Raw genomic sequence first — 22,538 nt, 5'->3', positions numbered from 1 at the left:
TACCATTTTTCGAGGCAATCCATGAACTAAAATGCGCTACTAACTACTAAAATACATACTAAAAATTACATACGAAAATGCACCAGGCGAAGTAATTCATTCAACAGATGTATAAATATCTCAGAATTCGATTTTAAAAATCGCGATCGTGCGCACCGGTGGCGATGCCCGGAATGCGCAGACCAGCCGCCCACGTCATTTTGACATGATACAGCCCGCTGGTTGGTTTAGAGAAACGTCATCTGCTATTTTTCGCTTGGAACGGCGCTGTGAGCCACAATGGTTGCAACAGCGTTTCTTTTCGCTTTTTCTTTGATTTATCAGATACAGTAAACGAACATTGGTCTACAGACACCGTTCAAGGCATGGTTCAATCCTCGACCGTGTCCAGTGAGATTGTGGAGGCCACCCTCATTCAGAAGTACCCGAACAACATTAGCTAAAAATCGGTCAATCTCTTCCCACTCGAGCTCGCTTTTTTCTCGCGCGACCTTCCGGAGTAGGTGGACTGTAAAAATAAACTTCAGTTGCCAGATGAACGCTGTGCTGTCTGTGTTTTGTGCAGCGTTCGTTATCGTGTTGCGGCAATGACACAGCGCAACAGTAAGCATTGCTTCAGTTCACGCTTCTAAAATATCGCCGCATCGCTGTGATCATTATTTCGCCCATTATAAACTTTGTTAGTGATTCAGTTAACGTCTCATTCAGCTGGAGGTGTGTTCTTGCCGATACGTTGTCAGACACTATCTAGTGAAATCTATCGCAATGCCGAAGCTTGCACGTCGCGGCAGCAGACGCTGACCAAAGATCAACTGTTGGCAATCCATTGACTGTTGCAAAGACCAACAGAGCCCAGAAATGTCACAAAACAACCACAATTTATCGTCAACTTACCAATCATCGAGCTAAACAAGGAGAATTAGCCGAGGCAGGCTACAATCATGGACAACACAAACACGCCAGGTGTTTGACTTCATCCGAGCAGTCCCGGCGCCTGTTGTTTGATCACCGCATGGTGACCGACAACGCCAGTTAAGTTTGTGCCCGCGGACATTTTAAGCCATACATCAGCGTACGGCGTACAGCTAATCATTCTGCATGACAGCAGAATCCGAATGTCCCACTCTGTTAGTGGCAACACGTGCCTACATTCCACGAGCATTTCGAAGTCTTGCATTATTGACCACGTGACAGGGAGAAAAAAAAAATCACCGATGAATTTTCCTCCTCCCCCTCCTCCTTCTCCTCCTCCTCGTTTGACCCACAGCGAGTCGAACGGGAACGCGCGCGGCGATGTTCGATCGAGTGTGTACTTTTCTATCCAAAATATCCCGTACAGAGAAAATTCCGGCTTTCAAAACGCGTTTCGAACTGAACATTTTTTAGATGGTTTTCCGAGCTCCCTTAACCCTCGTGCACAAACTCGCCGGCAATACGGGTTGTTTGAAAAGTTTTGTAAAATAAAGGTAAAATGCATTATTCTAGCAAATTCAATTTTATTTTTCAACATAGTCAACTTTAAGGGCTACACACTTAGACCAGCGTTTTTCCAGCTGCATCATCCCGCCTTTCCGTGATGTGTCAAAAATGTGTCATGTGTGTGTCTTGTGTGATGTGTCAAAAATGTCCGCGCACTCAAACGCCCCCGAAACTTCCAGAACCCGTCGTTACGGAGGCTGGCACATTGCGCACTCGATGACGGTGTCTTGGCTTTCTTTATCATTATCAGATCAGACTATAATAGTTTTGGAATGAATTTGGTATCGGAAGTGTAGGGACACCACGAAGTGAACATGCTTAGGCACAGTAAGATATTATCCTTACTTTGACTAACGTTACAGGCAGTATTAATGCAGTAATCAAAATTCATGCCGATGAACATGTAAATCGTGTGAAAAACTAAATTATGGGAGAGAATACCGGACAGCATGTCCTGTCACGGTAGGAGATCAGAACTCGCCTTCAATGTCACGGTGCTCCGCACACGACCCATTTTTCAAAGGGTCTTTCTAAATTACTTTGCGCAATGACCATACACCTTTCAGAGAAACTATTTGGCGTGTTCGCTCCTCACACAATACTTGCGGCTAATCAAGAGTGAATTCCAGCAATCTGATACATTTCAGTGCTCCATTAAGTAACGGCGCGATTCTGAGGCGCGACTCATCAACCGCAAGGCGACAGAGGGCACTCGCAAGCAGTGGCGTAGCCAGACCTCCAAGGTATGGGGTGCTCGATGCAAAAACTGGCCCCACTTCCCCTTCCCCCGCGGCTGATCCCGGGTGAAACAATATATACATACTTGTGCACACCGCAAGATGCGGATGAAAAAAAAAATGCCGTGACAGGTAGGAGGGGCTCCCCCCCCCCCCCCCCCCCCCTGGCTACGCCAGTGCTCGAGAGTGCAAAGCATGGACGCGCGCCCTTGTGCACATATATATTGTCCCGACAGCATTACTAAGAAAGCCTTTCCTCTGGTTTTAGGAAGTGGCAGTAGAAGCGCCTCCCGACGAGGCGATAGGCTTCGTATATGAAGAATGTTCGTTCTGCCGGCCGTCGTTTACCATCAACGACAAGACTGGGAAGCCTGTGGCCAGAGTGCAAGGTCCATGCATCACGCGAAGCCTCCCGTGTGCATGTGACGTCAAATTTGCGGTAATTTTAACATGAAATCATCAGTTAAGACTAAACAACAACACATAGTAAATTCGCCTGCGTGCATTTCTACCTTCGCTATTCTAGGGATTCACGAAGTTTAAAGGGACTGTGAACAGGTATAGGGTAAGGTGGTCTGTTGAAGACAGTTGAGCTATTTCGTTAATAGCAGTCAGAATAATCTCCTAAATTGTACCATAATTCGGTAACTGAGTCCCTAAACATTTGAGAAATGATACACAAATTACTGTGGTGCTAAACCAGATATTTATTTCGTACGAGCCAAAAATGACAGGCTACATATTTTGATCAACTTACCCCATCCTATGGGTAAGTTGAGGACATAAAAAAATAAATGCCGGGTTTAAATTTTGTCTTTTGTTTGGGCCAGACGAAACGGTCAGCCATGAGTACTGTACATGGAAACACAGGGCAGTGACACAGCATCATAACGGTGAGGTCATATTTTATTAGCCTGAGTCTCTCCGAGGAGCAGAAATGAGCAAACTCGAAGTCAATGCTCGCGAGAGTTACAGATGGGACAAAAAAAGGCCCCTCTTACCTCGACCACATCTGCAAAACAGCGTCTCACGTCTTTCTAAAAAACCACGTGCAGAACGTCAACACGTTCTTCGAAGCCCAGACAAGGACTGTGCTCACCCTGGTGTCACAGACGAGAAAAAAAATATTGTTAAAATGCCACGCGGAAAACTCAAACTGTCCTCAACTTGCCCCCGTCTTCAAGTTGCCCCACGTTACCCTACAAGGCGCGACATTCTCTGAGTTATATTATTGCAACTTTGGCAGTGGAAGCTCCTTGCAATTGCTAACACTGAAAACCAAAAGGCGCTTGCTTCTATTCAAAATCTAAACAGTTACAACCTTAAACCGGAAAATAAATTCGCTCGATTTAGGTATCACACGCGGAATATGTTTTCCGCGCAGTTGCATGCAGCACACCGCGAGCGCGGATGGATATCCTGCGCTACAGTTCCGGAATCTTAGGTAGTGTGCCATGAGTCACCTACATCATCTTCGAATGGTTCCGACGACTGGGCCGCAGTACTTTGGTTTGAGCCCTGCGGCTTCGCGCCACCAGCTCGCGTGGCGCAGTAGTTATAGGATGCTGGCCATGTCATGTTGTGACTGGAGGCACCTGGGTTCGAACTGCGTCATATACATACCTTGGCACCATCGCTTGAAACACCACGCAGAATCCGCTGATGAAACTACCTACTGTTGGATTCGTGGCCGCTTGGGTTCGAAATGGCGCTGTGCAAACTTTCCATCAACAGCCCTATACGCACAACGGCTGTCGCTGCATTCGCTCAATCCCCGGGTGTGAGCACTCTGCAGGAATCCTCACAAGACCGAAGTTGGTGGGGTTGTATAGAGGAGTTGGTGTTCCTCTACACGAGTCCTGACCGGCGATGATTGAATGTCCCAGTGGGCAGATGGACGTGGCCTTACGCTAGAACGGTGCCGGTAGAACTGGCTGCCAGGCGCAGTGGCGCGCGGCAGCAGAGACACGTCGTCGTCGTTGTCCACGGGCCGCCACAGGGTCAAGCGAACGGTAATGTAAACTGAAGAGGTTCAGTCAGCATCAAAGGGGCACTAAAGCGTAAGCATTTTTCTATGCGGAAATGCAGGTTCCATCTTCGGCCTTTTTGAGAAGTTCGAGAAGAAAGCCTAAATTGCGGGTTATTTCGCTCACAAATCAAGAACGAGTTCCGTTCCTTTTGTGGTGATGCCGATCGGCAAACACAAAAGGAACGGAAAGATCGCGCTACCCCGAGGTAGCGGGTTTTTTCGTTCCACGATAATGTTCGCATTTTATTGTCCGTTAAGTTTAGGGACAAATACAACATTATGTCTCACCAACGATGACCACCACGAACAATACCTTGATGTATTGGCGCGATCTCGGCGTTGTGTAACGGTAATCTGATCGCCAATCAGACAGGCACGGGCTTGACTGTCGCCACCAGAATTCTGTCTTTTTGTCACATGCGTCTTTCGATCGGGCTAATCCTTGGATGGGACGAGGTGATACGGATAACGAGGTCAAGAGAGAGAGAAGACATCCGGTGTTCTACGTCTGTGTGTGGAAACTGAATGCCGTATAACTTAGAGATCTCTTAATTGCAATGGAGCCTTCCGATAACGATCGAGCTAACTTAATTTTAAACAAGCAAGAACAACAACAACTTTATTTTAAGATTATGAATGTGGAGTGTTATCGCCAGGGGCGAGACAAGCAAGATATGACCATATCTCCTGGCTATATTTGAGCCTAATATGTATCTCTTTCTTTTTTCCAGGTTCGGACGATGGCTGGAACAGACATCGGTATCATCACGAAGCAGTGGTCCGGGATGGTGAAGGAGATGTTCACAGACGCTGACACATTCAGTGTCACATTTCCCATTGACCTGGATGTTTGCGCCAAAGCAAGCATCCTTGCATGCGCCATCCTAATCGTACGTATTCGTTCCTCTGTGGCTGTGATTTCCTGGTGCCCAAGTGAAGCCAACCGTTTCCGAATAGACCATGATCTCTTACCGAAACTATATTCGACCAGTCGTATTGTGGTGAGGGCCACCGCCCATAAAATGCCAGGCGTTTCGAGTTCAAGCGACGTCAATGACGCTTGATTTTGTGCCACCGTGCCATCAAAAATATACGATATCGCTTCGCGAGCCCTTCCCGATCAGTGAGCTGGCTTTCTAGACGTTGGGAACCGCTACCACGACCTTTTTCTGTGACGCATAACTGTGGGCAGAGCATAGCCTAAGGCAGTATTTCTCAACCGGTGTCCCACGAATCTTGTGGGTATGTTCCGCGAACAGGATACTTTAGAGAGAAACTTTACTGCCTACCAAGGCTCGCTCTCGGACTACCTTGGTATCCGACCGTGCTTGACATTTGATCGTTTGGCATTGGGCATTGGACATCGGGATCACCGGACTTGTTTGCCGCGCCTGACGCTCGTTGCAAATAGTAGAGCCGCCTGTCTTCTTCATCGGTTGCTCAAGCCCACAATTGCTCCGCACCATAGTTTCCTTCTGTGTTTCGTAAGCACTACAAGCACTTGGAATGTCGAGGCTACTTCGGAGAAACTTCGGAGCTGCGTTCCTGCCTACATGATCTTGGGATTTACAAGTATCAGTGGCAACCTACAATGCGTTGTCTGCGGGGAGGTACTGTGGAACACTTGAATGAATCCGGCATAGCTCGAGTGACATCCTGCGACCAGACAATAAAATAAAATAAAACACAACAATTTATAATCGAGTCATTAAATAATCAGTTAAACAGAATAAATAGTGTTCCCATCACCCCTTCGATACAGTTGCTCCAGTGTAGTAGGATTCTTCATATCCTGCTGGCACGATCAACGGGTTCTCTTGAATGATATCAGTTAATAACCACTGGTTTAAAGGGGCAGCACATTGCAAAAAAATTATCTTCGCGATATGACAGGATCAGTGCATCAACGTGATCAAGCACACAAATTTAATTGCAACATTTATAGTCAACGCTCGGGAAAAGAAACTTTACGAAACTGAGGCTACATCGTCACCGCGAGAAGCTCTAGCAACTGCGAGCGGAGCAATATGGATCATATTGCAGAAGCGTGCGCAACACAAACTAGAGCAGTGTTGGAATAGTTGTAATAGCGCCGTTATGTGATTATAAAGTCGATCTTTTGTATTGTACGTTCCATAATGCTATTACAGACAAGAAATATTAGTGACAATTCTTGAAAAAAAAAAACAAAAAAACATGCGGTATCTTCATTGGCAGATGGGACATTTCGTCATTACGGCGTATCCTTTCGTCATTTTGACGTGACACTCCTCATTATAAGCACTAATCACAGTCAGCGCGCTTGTTATTCTTCCTGCATTGGATTGCGAGCGCATTTGACATAATGAGCATTTTGTACAGAATATACCTGCTTCCAGTATCCTGTGAGACCCACAAACACCAACTCCTTAGAGCCCTCTTGAAGGATGTAATTTTCTGTCTTTTTTTTTTAGTTTCGCGACCCCCCGCTGAATCCGTCGCTGCCCACTGTTTGGGAAACACTGACGTAGGGGGCGTATAGTGCCAAGAAAATATGCTTCCATGGCGTGTGAAGGATTTGCAGTAGAGTTTCTGCGACCTTGATATTCTATTAGGATTTACAAGGTACCACACACAGGTACACGGTTGTACAGTTTAACGGGGTTAAACTGGGTAACCATCACGTCCATCAAATCCTGCGCAAACTAAAACCCGAAACTTCAAGCAATGTTCATCCAACAGAAGCCCTTGAGACGACGTACATCTAGCATCCGTTGGACGTTACACAACGCTGCCTTAGCGCTGGAAGGGAGGTTCGCCTTCCAGCGTAGTTGAAATGAAGGTCTGGCAGAGGCGTCTGACTGCAAATATACACGTGTGTTATTTCGTGACATATGGAATTTTCAGTGTTTAAATAACAATCCATAGGCACATTCTCAATGGTCTAGAGCTACTGATCTGTAAATCAGGACGGACGTAGCCGGTTCTAAAATAAACGCAGAACAAGAAATTCAAAATTCAGATTGTCTCATCTTGCCCCAACCCTCGCGGCCAGACGAGACATCGCGTGTGGCAAGATGAGACATGCCGTGGTAATGAACTATAAAAATTTGTTTTTGCAATTGGAGCACCTACACAGCCCCCTTCAGCGCACCGCCTACATGATGTGCAATAAAACCACACAAAGCCCGGTGCTATTTCCCTCCACCATCTTTTTCAAGCAAGGCACCGCTAATCTGATGGGCCGCTCACTTTGGAGTGCGTTTCTGCTTTGTTGGAAATATCTTAGCACACAGGAAAATTTGCTTCAAAATCCTAGGCAATATGCAAAAGAAAAAAAAGAAGAATGTCTGAGGAACAGGCATTTTAAAGCCACCTAATAATTGACTTATCAGTTTCTAAATTACAATAAGTTTAAATTTCATTACATTTAAATTAAATTAAGCTGTCGCGTCTTGCCCTGTGCATATAATCGGATGCAATAATTTTCCAGTTAAACACCGGATAATCAAGAGTGCCCGTATTTTGCTTATGGGTGATTCCATCTCAACTCAGGCAAGGTAGGCCGGACACCAGCACCCATTTTCTTTGGAAAAATATATGTTGTACCGCAACACGCATACACACAGCAACAATAAATATTTTTTCTGTATGTGTTGTGGTCAGCCAGAAAAAAGATAAAGAAAAAGAAAAAAGAAACAAAAAATAAAACAAAGAGATTGACTCGGCGGAGGAGCTTTCTGACAGAGCGACTTTGACATTTTATTCCTCGCCATCGGACTGTCCCCAACTACAGATCTTTTTTTTTTTTGCGATATATCAGGGACAATGGCTTTCAGCGTGGGTAAACAGCACGGGTCAATTCTGTTTTGCTCTTCAAGTAAAATCGCCAAAGTTGCTACGAAATTCACATTTTGCTCATATTTGTCTTTGCGCTGTACGTCTCCTATACACGCCATCCAGATATATGATATACCGGCGTGTAGGTCGAAGCGTGCTCTTTAAATTTATTTCAAATTTGCATGTCTGTACCTTGCCCCCATTCGGCGAGGCGGCGTAGAGTACAGCTATGCTATCAAAAATTTGGTTTTTTTGAACTCTCCTTTCTCAAAAAACCCCACCTCCGATTTTTCTTCATATTTTGTAGTTATATAGCCCAGGCTACGACCTACATGTATTCGCGAAACGGAAGGGTCGTTTTCAGCACAACTCGTGATAGCGCGCAACGAACGCGGAGTGCGGAGCACACGATGTACATCTCGACCTTGAGAACCACGCCAGAGAGTTAAGGTTTGTCTTCACTGATGCGTTTTGACGCACAGAGATCCGTTCCGTTGGCCTGTATCCGTCAGTTACCATGACAGCGAGCTAACGGAGAGCTCCCACGCACGGACGCACAAGAGTTCGCAACGGCTCAACTTTTCCGCACAGCACTGCGTTCGACGCAGCAAGGAGACCAATCACACAAGACACGGAATCACTGCGGCGAACCTAACGCATGCGCAGTTTGTACTTGGTAGGTAAACAGCAATGGCGGCCAACGAGGCAGTGTTGTATGGTTACGGTGTTGTATGGTGTATCTGGTGCAGCCATGGGCGTTGCAGTGCAGTAAGTGCTTTCCAGCGAAATAGAGGTGACAAGACGATGCTAGATTTTATAAATACCAGTGCAGCGTGAAAACGTGTGTTGTTGTCTCCTTCAATTTCTGCTGCAAGAGTAGCGTAGCCGAGTTATAGTGGGCCACAAGAAATCCAGCGAATCCGTTTCCGGATCTTCATTATCGAGGCACCAGAGCACGCAAACGCTTTTAAAACACGATGTTCAACCGTAGTGCCCTCGCTCTTCGCTGTGCCATCGTCTGTGTTGTATGGGCATGCACTGAACGCACGCTGGTGCGCTTCGTTCACCACATGTGTCAACCACCGTCAACCGACGGACGTAGGTACGTGGCAGTGAGAACATGACAACGCATTGCGCTGCGTGAGGATGCGTGCCAACAGGACGGATGCCTGTGCGCCAAAACGTACCCGTGAGGACCAACCTTTAACAGGATTAGTGGAGTCTGCTATTGCAGACGTCTCCGGCCTTGAATGGCAGAGCTCAGGACGCAGACCTACCGCAAATCCCGTCCTAGCAATATATTTTGAGTCTTTCCGACTTGTTTTTCCCACAGTCGAATCTCAATGCCGTTCACGTGAAGTTCAGCGACATTCTGAGTCCGTGGCTTGTGTTGCCGACTTGAACACGCAAGTGCAGTATGGATCGTGTGTACTGTGCCGACTATGCGGTGCTATGGTAGCCATCTTAAGTCAACAAATCAAGAGAGCTTTTGTTATCAGAAGCAAGTTCCCTAGAAACATACCGGGCCTTAGAGAAGGAAGAATGGAAGGCAGTGCGAGCGGGGGTCGGAATCCAGTCTTGCCACACGTCATTTTGCCATTGTCAGCCACTTTTGTCATTGTCATGCCACTTGTCAATTTATTTCTGATTTTTTTTTTTCCTGCCGACCGCAACACATTGAGCCAAAATATTTATTGCTCCTATGTGTACGCGTGTTGCGGTACAGCATATATTTTTTCGAAGGAAAGCGGTGACGGTGTCCAGACCACCCTGCCTGAGTTGAGATGGAATCACTCGTATATGTAGATCAATGAATAAAGAAATAGGGTGTGCACTTGGACCGACAGAATAAACCTGCGACACGCTGCTGAACAGCTGAGAAGAAAAAGGAATACAGAAAATCGCACATTTTTCTAGGGTCTTTACATTCGAGGCAGAAGTAGCCGATTTTTTTTTTCTCTTCAACGCAAACATCAATCCGGACAATTCTCACGTGCAACAAAGCGGACATGTAGAGAGGCAACTATGAGTAAAGTTTCAAGCGCATGGAGCAACGCGTCCCTGAGACAGGCTGCGTCGAGTAAAAAATATCGCATCTTGCCCCACCTTACCCTATCAGAGATGTAAAAGATACTACAAAAAATACAACTACTAAATACTTACTACTTTACTGTTACTTTACTGGTTACTAAATACTGAGCGCCAAATGTATTAACATACAGTAGATATATTTAGAAATTAAACTATTTAGAGTAGAGTGGTAAATACTGAAAAGTATTATATTTATAAGGTACTCAAAAAATAAACAGCCACAAAAGTATCAAAATATGCCTGCAAATTAAACATATGCTTTATTTGCACGCAGTAGTATTTGCATTTCAAAGTGCTCAACCGACAACCGTCCTATCTTCCTTTGAAAAACGTTTCCTGAGAGCCCAGTCTAAGGTCAGAACACAGTTTTGTTTCAAGCCAAATGATAACAGCGTGGACTTCCTTTCAAACCGCCTGGAAAGGTCAACTGTTGTCAGGTGCGGCAAAGAAAAAAGTATGCCCATCTGAATATTCGACAAAAATGAGAGTAACTAGAGTACTGAGTACTAAATATTGAAAAAAAGTACAAAATGATTACAGTACAGTAAATGATTACAATGATTACAATTACAGTACAAAATGATTTTCACGAAAATTACTCAGTAAGATACTAAGGTGCCAACAAACGTATTTAAGATACAGTATTTATGGTACGGTACTCAAGATACCTCCAAGTCTGCCCTGTATGCACCACGGACTTTCTTTTTCTGGCGGACGCGGCGATCACCTTTCGTCGGTGCGCCTCAGTATTCCGTTGCGAGGCGGTAGAAAAATGTTCTACCATACGTACTTGGTGTGTCTGCACCATGTTATGAGACAGCGTGATGTTCGTCACTATTACGACACTGCTTTATTCGGAGAGATGCATCCCCGCACTAGCGACCAAAGCAAATCAACACCGTGGAAGCGAGACTTGTACAAAGTAACGGCCGAATGTCGTCTTAATTCTCTTATACGGAGATGACGATCATAAGCATTTCCGCGCGTCAGTTTCGAACCGCGCGAATTTACGTGTAATTTACTGTGCTGATAATAAATTATATCCAACACGGCGAAAAGTGAAACAATGATTCGATAAATAATTAATGCAGCACGTGTGGACACAAGGGAAGGGTGGCTGTGTTTCCTCTCGAAGACATTTCCTGAGAAGACGATTTCACGAAGTTGCGCGCACCCTCAAGTGAGCCGCGCAAGGCACTGTGGGTAACTTGATGGCCAAAGCAGCCTCGTCTGCTTCTCCGTGTTGGATTGCACGTGCGAAGTGCACATTTAAAACGACGTGTTTGTGTATTTCGGCACCCAACACGGCCGCCAGCTGCTTTATTCGACTTCGTCTTTGGCAGCTGTAATAAAACACGCGGCAAACAAGCGTTAGCCGCTCAAACTAGTCCATCATACTGAAACTATCGGTTGACCGACTGGCCGGGCACACTGTTAAATATCCCCAATACTTTGCCCCGGCCACTCGCGGTGCTGTTGCGTGTAAGATAGCCTATTCTGCGGCACTGATGATGGCTGCGCTACGCACATGCCGAATAGACCAGTTCAGCTGTTCTTCTATAATGTATTCCCTTGTTCCAGCATTCAATGCACTTGGGATAGATTTATTTGCGTACCCTGCTAACCGTGCACTTCCTCTGCTTTCATGCAGGACTATATGTTTTTCGAAGATACATCGAAGTAAGGAAGTAACACCGCGACGGATTCCACATGACGTGAACATCAAATCAGCTGGTTTCATGCCAACTGGAGCAGCGTGGCTTATGATGTCCGGATGATGTACGTACTGGCGCTGATTCTTGACCGCATGCCGGCAACAGTGAAGGAAAATGAATACTTCACACGGTTTCAAATAATGCAAAATATGTACTTCGACCGCACTCGGTAAAACTCGTCTATGTATTTTAAATTGTTGCAATATTCAATAAAGAAAGCTATTGGGCATCACAAACGAAAATACTTTTTTTCTTCGTCTGTCTGAGGAGGCATCTCGCATATTCCACTGCAGGCTTCAATTTCTTTTTTTATGCTATTGTTGAGACGTTCTTCGGTGGTTTTCTATAGTGTCGGTGACGAACAATGTGTTGACGAAGATTGAGGACCTCGAGGATCACTTAGTCTCGACTAGTAGAGTTTGAGTATACTGCTATGTCCTCACTGATCTTGCCGGTGGTTCCTGGTACTGAAGCGCCCTGTAGCGGTCGCGCCTATAATTTAATAGCGAGTACGAGTGCTGTAGCAGAACCGGGAAGTCTTATCCTCCTCGCATAGCAACCGTCGCATGTACTTGCAAGCAAGTGTCAAACATCATTCACAGCTTGGCACATGGACTTTCATCGCACGAAAGCAGTTTTCGATAGCTGACTGAATTTCGCTTCCCACGAACTTTTGCGGCTGTCCAAAAGTGACGCTGAAGCATTAATAGCAGTACGTCCAAAGAAGATACCGCTCGCGCCGAGGGTTACTGCATCCAGGGATTATGATAGACGTAGGATAGCCTCAGTCCAGCGTGCACTTTGCATTAGAGAAGTTGCAACACTTCAGCAAATACTGGTTTCAGGCGAAGAAGCTGGCTGTATCTGGTGTGCTTCGACACTTTCTCATAGGCACAGACGTACTAAAAGCATGACTCGCACTGGTAGTCTGTAAAGCCTTGCGTACAAATTGATTTTGCTGTTAAACAATAGCCACGCTAGAGATAATTGGTGTACAGGGAAGGTTGAAAGTTTTCTTTCAGTTTTTCCAGTGCTTGATAAAGGGCGTAGATAGAGGAATTGTGCTTAATTTTATATTCAGTGTTTGTTCACATCTAAATTCTCCTACACGGCCATAAGATAGCCTAGGGCTCAAACGCTACAAGCACAACGAGCGGTATTCAAAACTATTCAAAGCATTCAAAACACGAAGTGCAGCGGATCAGCTCAGGATGTAATATTTGTAGCCTTACAGCCTTGTATTGCCAACTGTAGGATGGGACAATTACGTCACAGAGCAATTTCAAGTCGATTTGGGCCAAAAAATTACAAGACAGGAATTCTGATTTGAGGCTATTGCTGTAAAGAGTGCTGACCTTCAGAATTGCTGGTGTTTTTGTGAATGGCTCTGAATAAGACCGGAACCGTTATTTATATGGTAAGCAAGCGATTATATGCTTTCAAATTTCAATCTCTAATGTGCTTCAGCAGACATAGGTCGTCGCCGGCAGAAAATCGGCTTTGACGGGGTGCCGGCGTTGCCGCATTAGTGAAAGTTGCGATCTTGCTCTGCGGAGTAGCCTGGGGGTATTGGCGCGAGAGCTGATGTCGCGGGTAAGGCAGCTACAAGGTCTCGGCAGCTCCCCATAGTGGTGATAGTTTTAGACGGTGGTGGTGGTGGCGAGACTGCATGCCGTTGTCGGCCATGTTCAGTATATTTCAAGTAAGTATGTAGATCGTACTTTACTTAAAGGAACTGTAAAGTGAATTTCAGCCCGGGGTTATCTTATGATTTTATGAAAGCCTAGGAAGAGTACATCTCAGTTACGAAATATTTCTTTTTGAATCCCTTTCTTCTTCGGCTTCCTTCTTTGAGTAATCGAATTTCAAAGATTGCATTCGAGCGCAAAGCTCAGTACTCCCTCAGAAACAACACTGGGTTGGCTCGTGTCGGATACGGCTAGTCTCGCCTTTCTGATCCGCCTCCCGATCTGTGGCGAAGACGTAATGTTGCTTTGTGGTCTACGTCGTGTGATGTCGATTTTTCCTAACTTGAATGCCCTCGAGCTTGCGATAGACCACCAGTCACGCCCACGAAACTTTTCTTCTTACAAGTGCACGCGGCAGACGCAGCATGACACGACATCATCCGCAGAGTCGCCGACGGAGGATGAATTACCGCAATCACCTGGCCGTCGTGGGAAACACTCTTCATGTGTAATGAAAATGTTGAGAACCTCGCAGCGGAAATATGGCATTGCTCTTTCGGTTCAGGTGTTCTTGCGGCAAATGCGTGCCGATGCCGACGGCAGAAGAATGCCTTTCTTGTCGCGAAATGAGACGTTACTGAAGCAGCGCAGTGGTTACATTTCATGAAATCTGTACTTTGAAATACTCTGGCTGAAGACAGAGTTGCTCCAGGTATCCCGCTGTACGTGAGAGGAAGCGACGCGCATGCTGTTATCAGGAACAGCAAAGTGAACAAGTGAGTTCACTCAAGTGTACCTTCGGTTTGTTATTAGTAAAGTTACATATCATAATTTTATGCTGTCCATGGTACATGCAGGAAGTCTCGGTACGTTACCTACAAACAGTTTACCACGTGGCTCTGGGGACCATTAGGAAAGCACTGGAGAAAAGTCCTCGGAGCATGTGCTGTACACGCCATAAGGGAAAACTTTCCCTCTGAAGCATAGAAAGGTTTTTGCCTTTTTGACGTGTGATGCAGTAGGTGCTGCCTGGCCATTTGTATGTTTATTCGCTTTCACTGAGGTGAAGCTCTCACTTTTCTTTCAGTTGCTTGTAGGCAGCATTGAATGCCTCCAATCTTGACAGTAGTTCACTTGATGGTTTGGTCGTGAACACTGCTTGATCACAACAGTATCCCTTTCATGCACAATAGAGGTCTGCCATATACCCTTCTGGAATAACCAGACAGACACTGCACAGTAAAATACATTCTACAGACATCAAAGCTTGTAATGTTGCTTTATCGATCACTGTGTTTATGAATGAGCATACAAGTGATAGCAGTAAACAAGCAAACAATGGAGGAGAACATCCCCATACTGTGTTCATGTCAATTTGCAAGTGCTACCTCGCACCAACTAGTAACGCAATGTATGAATGCTTTTTTTGTTCTGTTCAGTACACAGGTGTTTGCCACAAACACGTTCCAGTTCATAAGTTCAAAGAGAACATAGGCTATCACCTTGCCTATAAAACATCTCGAGTTCATGACTTTATCAGTATAAGAAGACCTCAGGTGGGGTCATGCCCAATGGCATCAACAGATACTTCTCTTCAGAGGCATCCCTATCGTTGACAAAAACATTTAGTCCTTTTCTGTGCACATCCATCTTTGCAACACATTCTCAATTTCTTAATATAAATTTTCCATGTTCTCCCTCATAGCAGTCCAGTTGCAGTCATTGGTGCGGGCTCAGGCTTTATGCAGATTACTACTATTTCACTGTAGCTTACATCTTTGCAAATTGTCGGTGTTTTACTCAGATCTACATCCTCTGTAAAGAAAAGATATGGTCATGGCTAGGTGTCTTCCCTATGCTCTTTATATCGAAACATGGCTGTCATGGATGTTGAAAGTATGCCAGGTCAAACCTAACACATTATATCGAAGCTTGTATACACTGTTTCCTGAATGACAGCTCATTTGTATACGTAAGCTCGTACTTCTCTACATGCTAAGAGAAGCTCTGCATTTTCCTCAGAATTGGAACTAGAAGATCCTCTTGTGGACTGCAATAACAAACAACGTTGGGCTAGTTGGTAAGCAAACGACATGGTAGAAAGCGCACAACGACACGGACTAGCAGAAGACGACAACACCAGCGCAACTCACACCTCAATTTTAATATGACCAAAAGACACAATCGCGCACATCGTGTGTGCATTGCATAACGTGTCTTCATATAGGCTTCCGTGCAGGAGACTTGACAATCGCCGATAACCTGCTCAGCTTAAAGGGAGCTGACAACAGCGCATTAACCCCAAAACATTCCCCCACCTGCTTTAGGTTTGAGACACAGAGTGAACATACGGGACGACAAGTATGTTCACTCTGTGTCTCATAACCTAAAGAAGGTGGGGGAACGTATTGGGGTTAATACGAAGTTGGGGACTTCCCCAACTTCGGACCCTCAGTTATATAGGCCAGACGGGTCGGTGCGTCAATATAAGGCTCAGAGAGCATGCTTCATCCTTGGGTGGCACACCCTCTGGTCATCTTGCGCTGCATTGTAGTAGATGTGGGTGCAACCCGATTTTTCAAGACAATGTAGTTGTTGCTGTGTCATCTAATGCCTTGACTAGAGAAATAGTACCCAAGCAGCACAATGTACTGAAAGTCGAGTGCAATAGGGGTGGACGGGTAGGTGGAAGGCCTTGAACAGGCTCGTGAAGCTGAAGAACATTGATAAGATACATACCGTCCACCCCTATTGCAATCGACTGTCAGTACATTGTGCTGCTTGGGTAGAGGCCTATGCTATCAGTAAGATGGGTGTGAAGTGGGACAGTCAGGCGTTGGTAACATTATCGGAGAGGGAGATTTTCTTCCTTGATAGCAGCACATGGAGGCCACGTATCTCTGTTTGGGATGACCCTGATTGAGGCTGTCGCTTCCGTAGGTGGCGTCGCCATGTACGCGATTGTGTATTTTGCTGACATTAAAATTGAGTTGTGAGTCGCGCTGGTCTTGTCGTCTTCTGCTAGTCCGTGTCTTCGTGCGCTTTCTACCATGTCGTTTCCCCTTGTGGACTACACGGTCACTAAGCATTCCCGAGCATGGCAATTGCATATTGCAATTGTACAAGATTCTTGTTTTTACCTGTCACTACTTGTACCTTTTATGTCATTGTTGCAGATAAAATTAGTGTAACAGAAAATTCAACTACGCAAAGCCTGTGTGCCTTGTTTTGTATTATTTTTTCGTGCCCTCAGTACTTTCTAACAAGAATTTGGATTTCCTCCCCTCTACCTCCTTTGTTCCCTTTCTCTAATGTACATCAGTATACATATCTGTACCATGTTTGTCTGTATCATACCTAATGAAAGACGGACTCTATTCGAAAGCTTGTGTTTCAGTAAGGTTATTTGAATGTTTCAGTCTCTTATGGCCGTGCGTTCTGATAATCCTACATGTGTCGCGAAAGGGAGCCTGCGACCTTTCTGATAGGTGTTGTAGATGAGGTCTGTGGAGGTGACATTAATAATAATCAGCTCGAGTAACCAAGGAACCTGGTCAACAGCAAATACTACAAGGTGTCATTTGAATCTGTGAAAACATAAGGCGCTATGAATTCACACCTTGGCTGCACTGGTCCCATTGAAAAGGATTGTGCAGGACAGCAAGATGTTCCCCGCAGCCATCTTGTTCACTTCTGGCTGACGTTTCCAAGATAAATTGTGTTCACTTGGGCACTCGCCTTTTGTGGTGGGAAGCGTAACGCGAACATCTGTGCACACTTTGTGAGATGCACCAGAAGTTCTGAATATGATGCGCATTTGATGTACTACTTCTGGTCTGGTGAAGCAGAGGGCACAACACTGCAAAGTAGAAGAGTTTTTAGTATCCGCAAACTTGCATCAGCAGGCCACTCAAAACTGTTGTCTTCAGATTTCCAGAATGACTCAACAGCTCGTTCCACCAGTGGTGCAGATATTGTCATATCATGCACCTACAAGGAGTGCAGAAGTTAAAATGTTAAACAAAACAAGAGCTTGATCCACCTGTGAGCATGGGTGTGTATGGACAATAGGTGTTGAATTCATCACTGGATAAAGATTGAGAGGTGTTGACGGTAAATCATGCGTTTGCACGCTTTTACTTCCGAGTTTCACATTCTTGTCAGTCACGATGGAAGCCTGTGTCGATGATATGAATGAAGAATACGATCAGTATCTATAGCGCATAATTTATTTAACACTTATATTCTCCTGCGAGAGCTCAGGGCTCCCCGGGGGAGGGGGATAGTGCGTTTGGTACATTGCGCAGCGTAGGCATCACAAAAATCAATTCGAATTTGAAGTGAACCACATATATGTATCATTACAGTGTATCGGTAAATACATACCTCGTGTGCACTGGTGTTCGCATCGACAGACGTCACAAGGTGAAACACTGGTGTCGGGACTGTGGTCCGTTTGAGAAGTTTTCGACCGTCCGCTGCTACCATTCCGTTCGACTCGTCAGAGAAATGGGTTGAGCAAATACGGCGTGGCTTACGAATGTCTTGACCAAGCGCTTACGACAACTTTCGTTTCCGTGCATTTTCCGTTTGAATCTTGTGGTACATAACGTCTATTTTCGAAAGAGCACACTTGGTGTATCCCCGAACATTACAGTAGATACCTGGCATCGCTGTCAGGGGAAGCTTTGTTCAATTTCGGCAGGAAATGAACTTTTTTGCGTACACAAACCTCGCACGGCCGCAATACACGCTGTCACCGGGTTATATGGTTGGGAGGAGAGCAAATAGAGGGCGCTGACCGTGCTGACAGTATTTTGGGATACTGTTTCTTCGATACTTCGAAGAATTGTCGCAGTAATTCTTGTGATTCTAAAAGTAGTGTTTATTGGGGATTAGTAGCCGGTCATAAGTTCATTGTGTATTACTTAGGTATCACGTGACGGGAGTACTCCCATTATGACTTTTCTACCTGTTGCGGGGCGCAACCTACCGTCCGATTTAATTTTTCTAATTTATGCTGTGTAATAATTAACGCGCTTTGAGTGCTTAGGCTCTACGTGAGGCATCACACAGGCAAACACTACCAGGCCGCACACAGAAACAGGGGGGTCAAATTTCACTTTACAGCTTCTTTAAGTAATCTTTCTGGTGCATTCCCACAAAGTATTCAAATCAACTGCTAATGCACACACACACACACAAAAGGAGCACAGCGGAACCTGGTGTTTTATGTCAGGTAGGGCGAATTTAGAGGATGAAAACACAATGTTCACGGGCTTACCCTTGATTATTTTTTTTGTTCACAATCCATGATTTTATTGGTCTCTTCCGACCGTTCCAATCGGTTGTCAGTGTAATTATCATACTATTTTGCAATTGGTGATTGTTTTTTACGAATGCAAAAGAGGATAGACCGGAAAGCACACGTGCTTTCCTTTCACCTTCTACGCTCTTTATGTTGTAACATAGATAACTTTATCCTGAAAAACAGAAACTTAAGCAGGACGTTTTGGTTGCATCTTCCTGCTCGTTTCTTATTTTTCTTAGAACTCCTGTGATTTGTCAGGAGACTATGCGAAAGGCTGGAGGATGCACAGTCCCGACCTACTGGCTCGTCTCCCTTTTGTCTGAAATTATGCCCTCTTGGTCTGTATATACGCAGATACATATTTCAGGAAATGATAACATTTTGTACAAGCACAGCTGATTGCTGTGCGAGTGCTAATGCAGATTATTCTGTTTCGTTTCATATTCATCAGTAAGAAGGGAACTGACCATGCTTCGTTAAGAAGCTCTAGCCAAGGATGCTATTCAAAATAGAATTGATTTCTATCTCTTTCACCACTGAACTGAAAGATACAAACTACATGTACTCGACTTCGCTAATACTTTGTACTTTACTTCAAGTACGAATGATCGGATGTACTTGGAATTTTACGTTAGAGGACCAGTCTATATAACACAACTTCGTTTATGTCTTCGGCCGGTATGGTGTGTTGGCGTCCGAAAACAGTTTGCCCATAATTAGTACAACCGTAGTGAAATTGGGACGCCTGCAATAGCCCCTGAATCTCCCGTGAGGGAGACACCCTCCTTCGCCTTCACGAGAGACGCGTGATCAGCGCTGCCACACGCGCCATCATGTTTCATGTATGGTAGGGACGCTCCTCATTGGACCTGGGATCACATGATCGAGGTGAGCAACACCGCTTACGCCGGAGCGTCTTCTACCGCTTGGGAGACGCTAGGCGTTCTCCGGCTGCGTGATGTCAGAAACGGATGATTCAAAGGCTGTCAACGACACGACCTCGACGTTTTGGAACCGCTGACTCCACGGGAAGAACGAGTGGTATCTGACTGTGCGTCATACAGCAGTACCCCAGTGCTTCCCGACAGTGTGCAGCCTGGCTGACCGTTTACACCGCACAGTTGGTTCAATGTCTAACAGGTGCGCCACACTAACGCCGCAATTGCTTGCTTTCTGCTACTGTAAGTTTTATGAACAGCGAGTGTGTCTTGGGCCTTTTCCCGGTGCAGTACTGGTACTGTGTACCGTGCTGTCGCTCCAGAAGGATCTTCAGCGACGCCACCGTGACGTGATAACTGGTGTGGGCGTGCGTGTACGTGGACATGTCTGTACGTGCGGCAGATGCACCACTATGCCGACCGAGCGGCGAAATATCTGCTGGTTCCATCGTTGACGTACGACAAAAAAAAAAAAAAAAAAAAAAGAGAAGAAAAGAAACGCTCGGCGGTGATTGATAATCGCTCTCGCTGAAGTATAGACTGCATATTCGAAGGTTTGTATTCGGCTTTTTATGGTGACGTTGAATTAAAACGAGCATCTTGCTTCCTGGCTCATTCGGTGGAACCTTGTGCAAGCGATAGTCAGGCGTTGTCTTTCTTAGTCACACAACCCTGGACTCCGCGCTGGTGAGCTATACGGCCACACAGTTCGCTGGTGTAGGCAGGTACACCACAGATTAAACAGACTTTACCATGGCTGGGAATTAGCGAATCCGTCGGCGAGACGCCCTACAGCAAACGCCTCGGAAGTAATCTCGCTGTGAATGGCGCACATGCACGTACGTAGCTCCCCAGTTGTATACGTGCAACGAAAGATTGCACAGAAGTCAATCTTGTGATCGTAATCTTATTTTGCCGGGCTACATATATGCTTTGTTTTTCACAAAATTGTGGTATGAATCATATAGCGAATAGTAGTCAAGAAGAAACAGCTCGCGATGTGCCTAGCCAACGTTTTTTTCTACCAACAAATGAGGGGGCTCTGTACCACAAACGTCATACTAGAGTGGGTGTGGTTTTAGTTGGAACGCTCCGACATGTCGCCGCGGCAGCGATTTGGGAAATGAACCGCGCCGCGGTTAAAAAACTTTAGGCAGAAATATTTTGTGGGAACGATTTTCACATACTGCTTTACAAGATGACAACTGTTTTTCGCGATGTTGGATATCACTTTACTGCTCCTTAAAGAAACACGGAATATGGAGAGAAATAAGTTAACTCATTGACCGCGTTCAAATGTGTCACTAATGTATTATGTGTTTAGACAATAAATGCTGTTCTAGCGAAGATATTGCGCCAGCAGCTGACGTTTAATTGTTTAATTCCCCTGCTCGCGTGAAGCTCTCCGCCCTTCTGCGGAGGCCACCTGACAAGCCTATAGAACGCGCGTCACGATATGACGGATCGCCTGTATCCACTCAGAGGAGGGATCGCGGAGCACTCATTTGAGTCAGGCGGGGTTGGTCATCGACACGGCGGAGGTCTGAGCGTCGTCTGTTGCGTAGTTTAGTGATGGGCAAAGTGACTCTTTTTAGTGAATCGAACGCTCTGGACCTTTCGCTTTCGGTTTGCGATGTCGCATACTGAAGTCTGCTACAATCACAAAAAAAGTGTCACTGCACGAAGATTTTAATAGATAGACATGTGTATTCACATCAGCTGTCGCGCTTCAATGCAAGAATAACGCATCGCGTGTAGTTTGAACATTTCTCTCGCTGGTTCCATCATCACAGTGCTGAGCGAGAATCGCTATGGCAACAAACCAAATACAATAACAAAACAAAAACAATAAAGCTTGATATATTATTTCCACAGATATAATGAAAGCGTACATGCGTGACGCAAATTATAAACGCTGTGGTTTCATTTCAAGTGTCTGAGGCAAACTGGTAACGCGCACACAAACACTAAAGAAAACTGTTTTAGCGTTGAGGCTCGCCAATGGTACAGTCGCTGTAGACGTCCTTCTCCTGCGGCGGGCCCCACAAATTTCGTGATCGACAGATCAAATCCTCTTCAGCGGCGAAAGTCAAGCAGCTTGACGCAACAGTTTTGGAACCGCTGACTCCTTTATTGTGTGCAGGAGGCCAGTTATCGTGGTCGTTGAGAGGCTGTTTCTTTGCTTCGTTTTCACCAAATTCCAAATTACCTGCTGAAAATATTCGCAAGAATAATCGGCGAAACACTCTTTCCCGCGCTCTGCTGATGTTTTGTCATCGTTGTGCACTGATGCAAAACACTGGCTCGAGTGCCGCATTCGTTGGAGCAAAAGATCACGAAATTTGCAGAAACCTCTGTAGATTTTTCAAAACGTAGGTACACAGTAAAACTTTTTACACCCTTAAGGGTGTTTTTTGAGCTTTCCCATGGCGAACACCTTTAAGGGTGTTCCTGAACACCCTTCGAAAGGGTGTTATTTCGGAAAAACACCCTTTCAGTATGGAATAATAATAATAGATGACAGCCTAGTGCATTATGCTGCATTTCGACCACCTGATGCACCGACATGCATAGCCCATATCCGACACCGATGCTGGAAGAAATTTCACCTCGTGTCATATACCCGGATCGAACCAGCGACCCTGAGAACGGCAAGCCAACACGTTACCGACTGAGCTACCGACGCTCGTGCGGGCGGTCCTGATTATAGGATACTCATTCTACGGGTGAA

General features: G+C 45.5%; 1 protein-coding gene across 2 annotated transcripts in view; it reads left to right on the top strand.

Moving 5' to 3' along the window:
• LOC135383233 (phospholipid scramblase 2-like) overlaps positions 1-12,106 on the top strand; it is a 58,656-nt gene extending 46,550 nt beyond the window's left edge. Inside the window, exons 5-7 of one of the 2 annotated variants that reach the window (XM_064612778.1) lie at positions 2,485-2,655; positions 4,977-5,135; positions 11,807-12,106. In XM_064612778.1, the coding sequence (XP_064468848.1) occupies positions 2,485-2,655; positions 4,977-5,135; positions 11,807-11,839 (363 nt within the window). In that variant the 3' untranslated portion in view covers positions 11,840-12,106. The remainder of the gene's footprint in view (positions 1-2,484; positions 2,656-4,976; positions 5,136-11,806) is intronic. The other variant, XM_064612779.1, reaches the window with a different exon arrangement.
• Positions 12,107-22,538: the final 10,432 nt, after the last annotated feature.

Source organism: Ornithodoros turicata, chromosome 2 (genome assembly GCF_037126465.1).
Source record: "Ornithodoros turicata isolate Travis chromosome 2, ASM3712646v1, whole genome shotgun sequence".
Classification (NCBI taxonomy): Eukaryota; Metazoa; Arthropoda; class Arachnida; order Ixodida; family Argasidae; genus Ornithodoros; species Ornithodoros turicata.
This window is presented reverse-complemented; position numbering and strand designations above follow the sequence as displayed.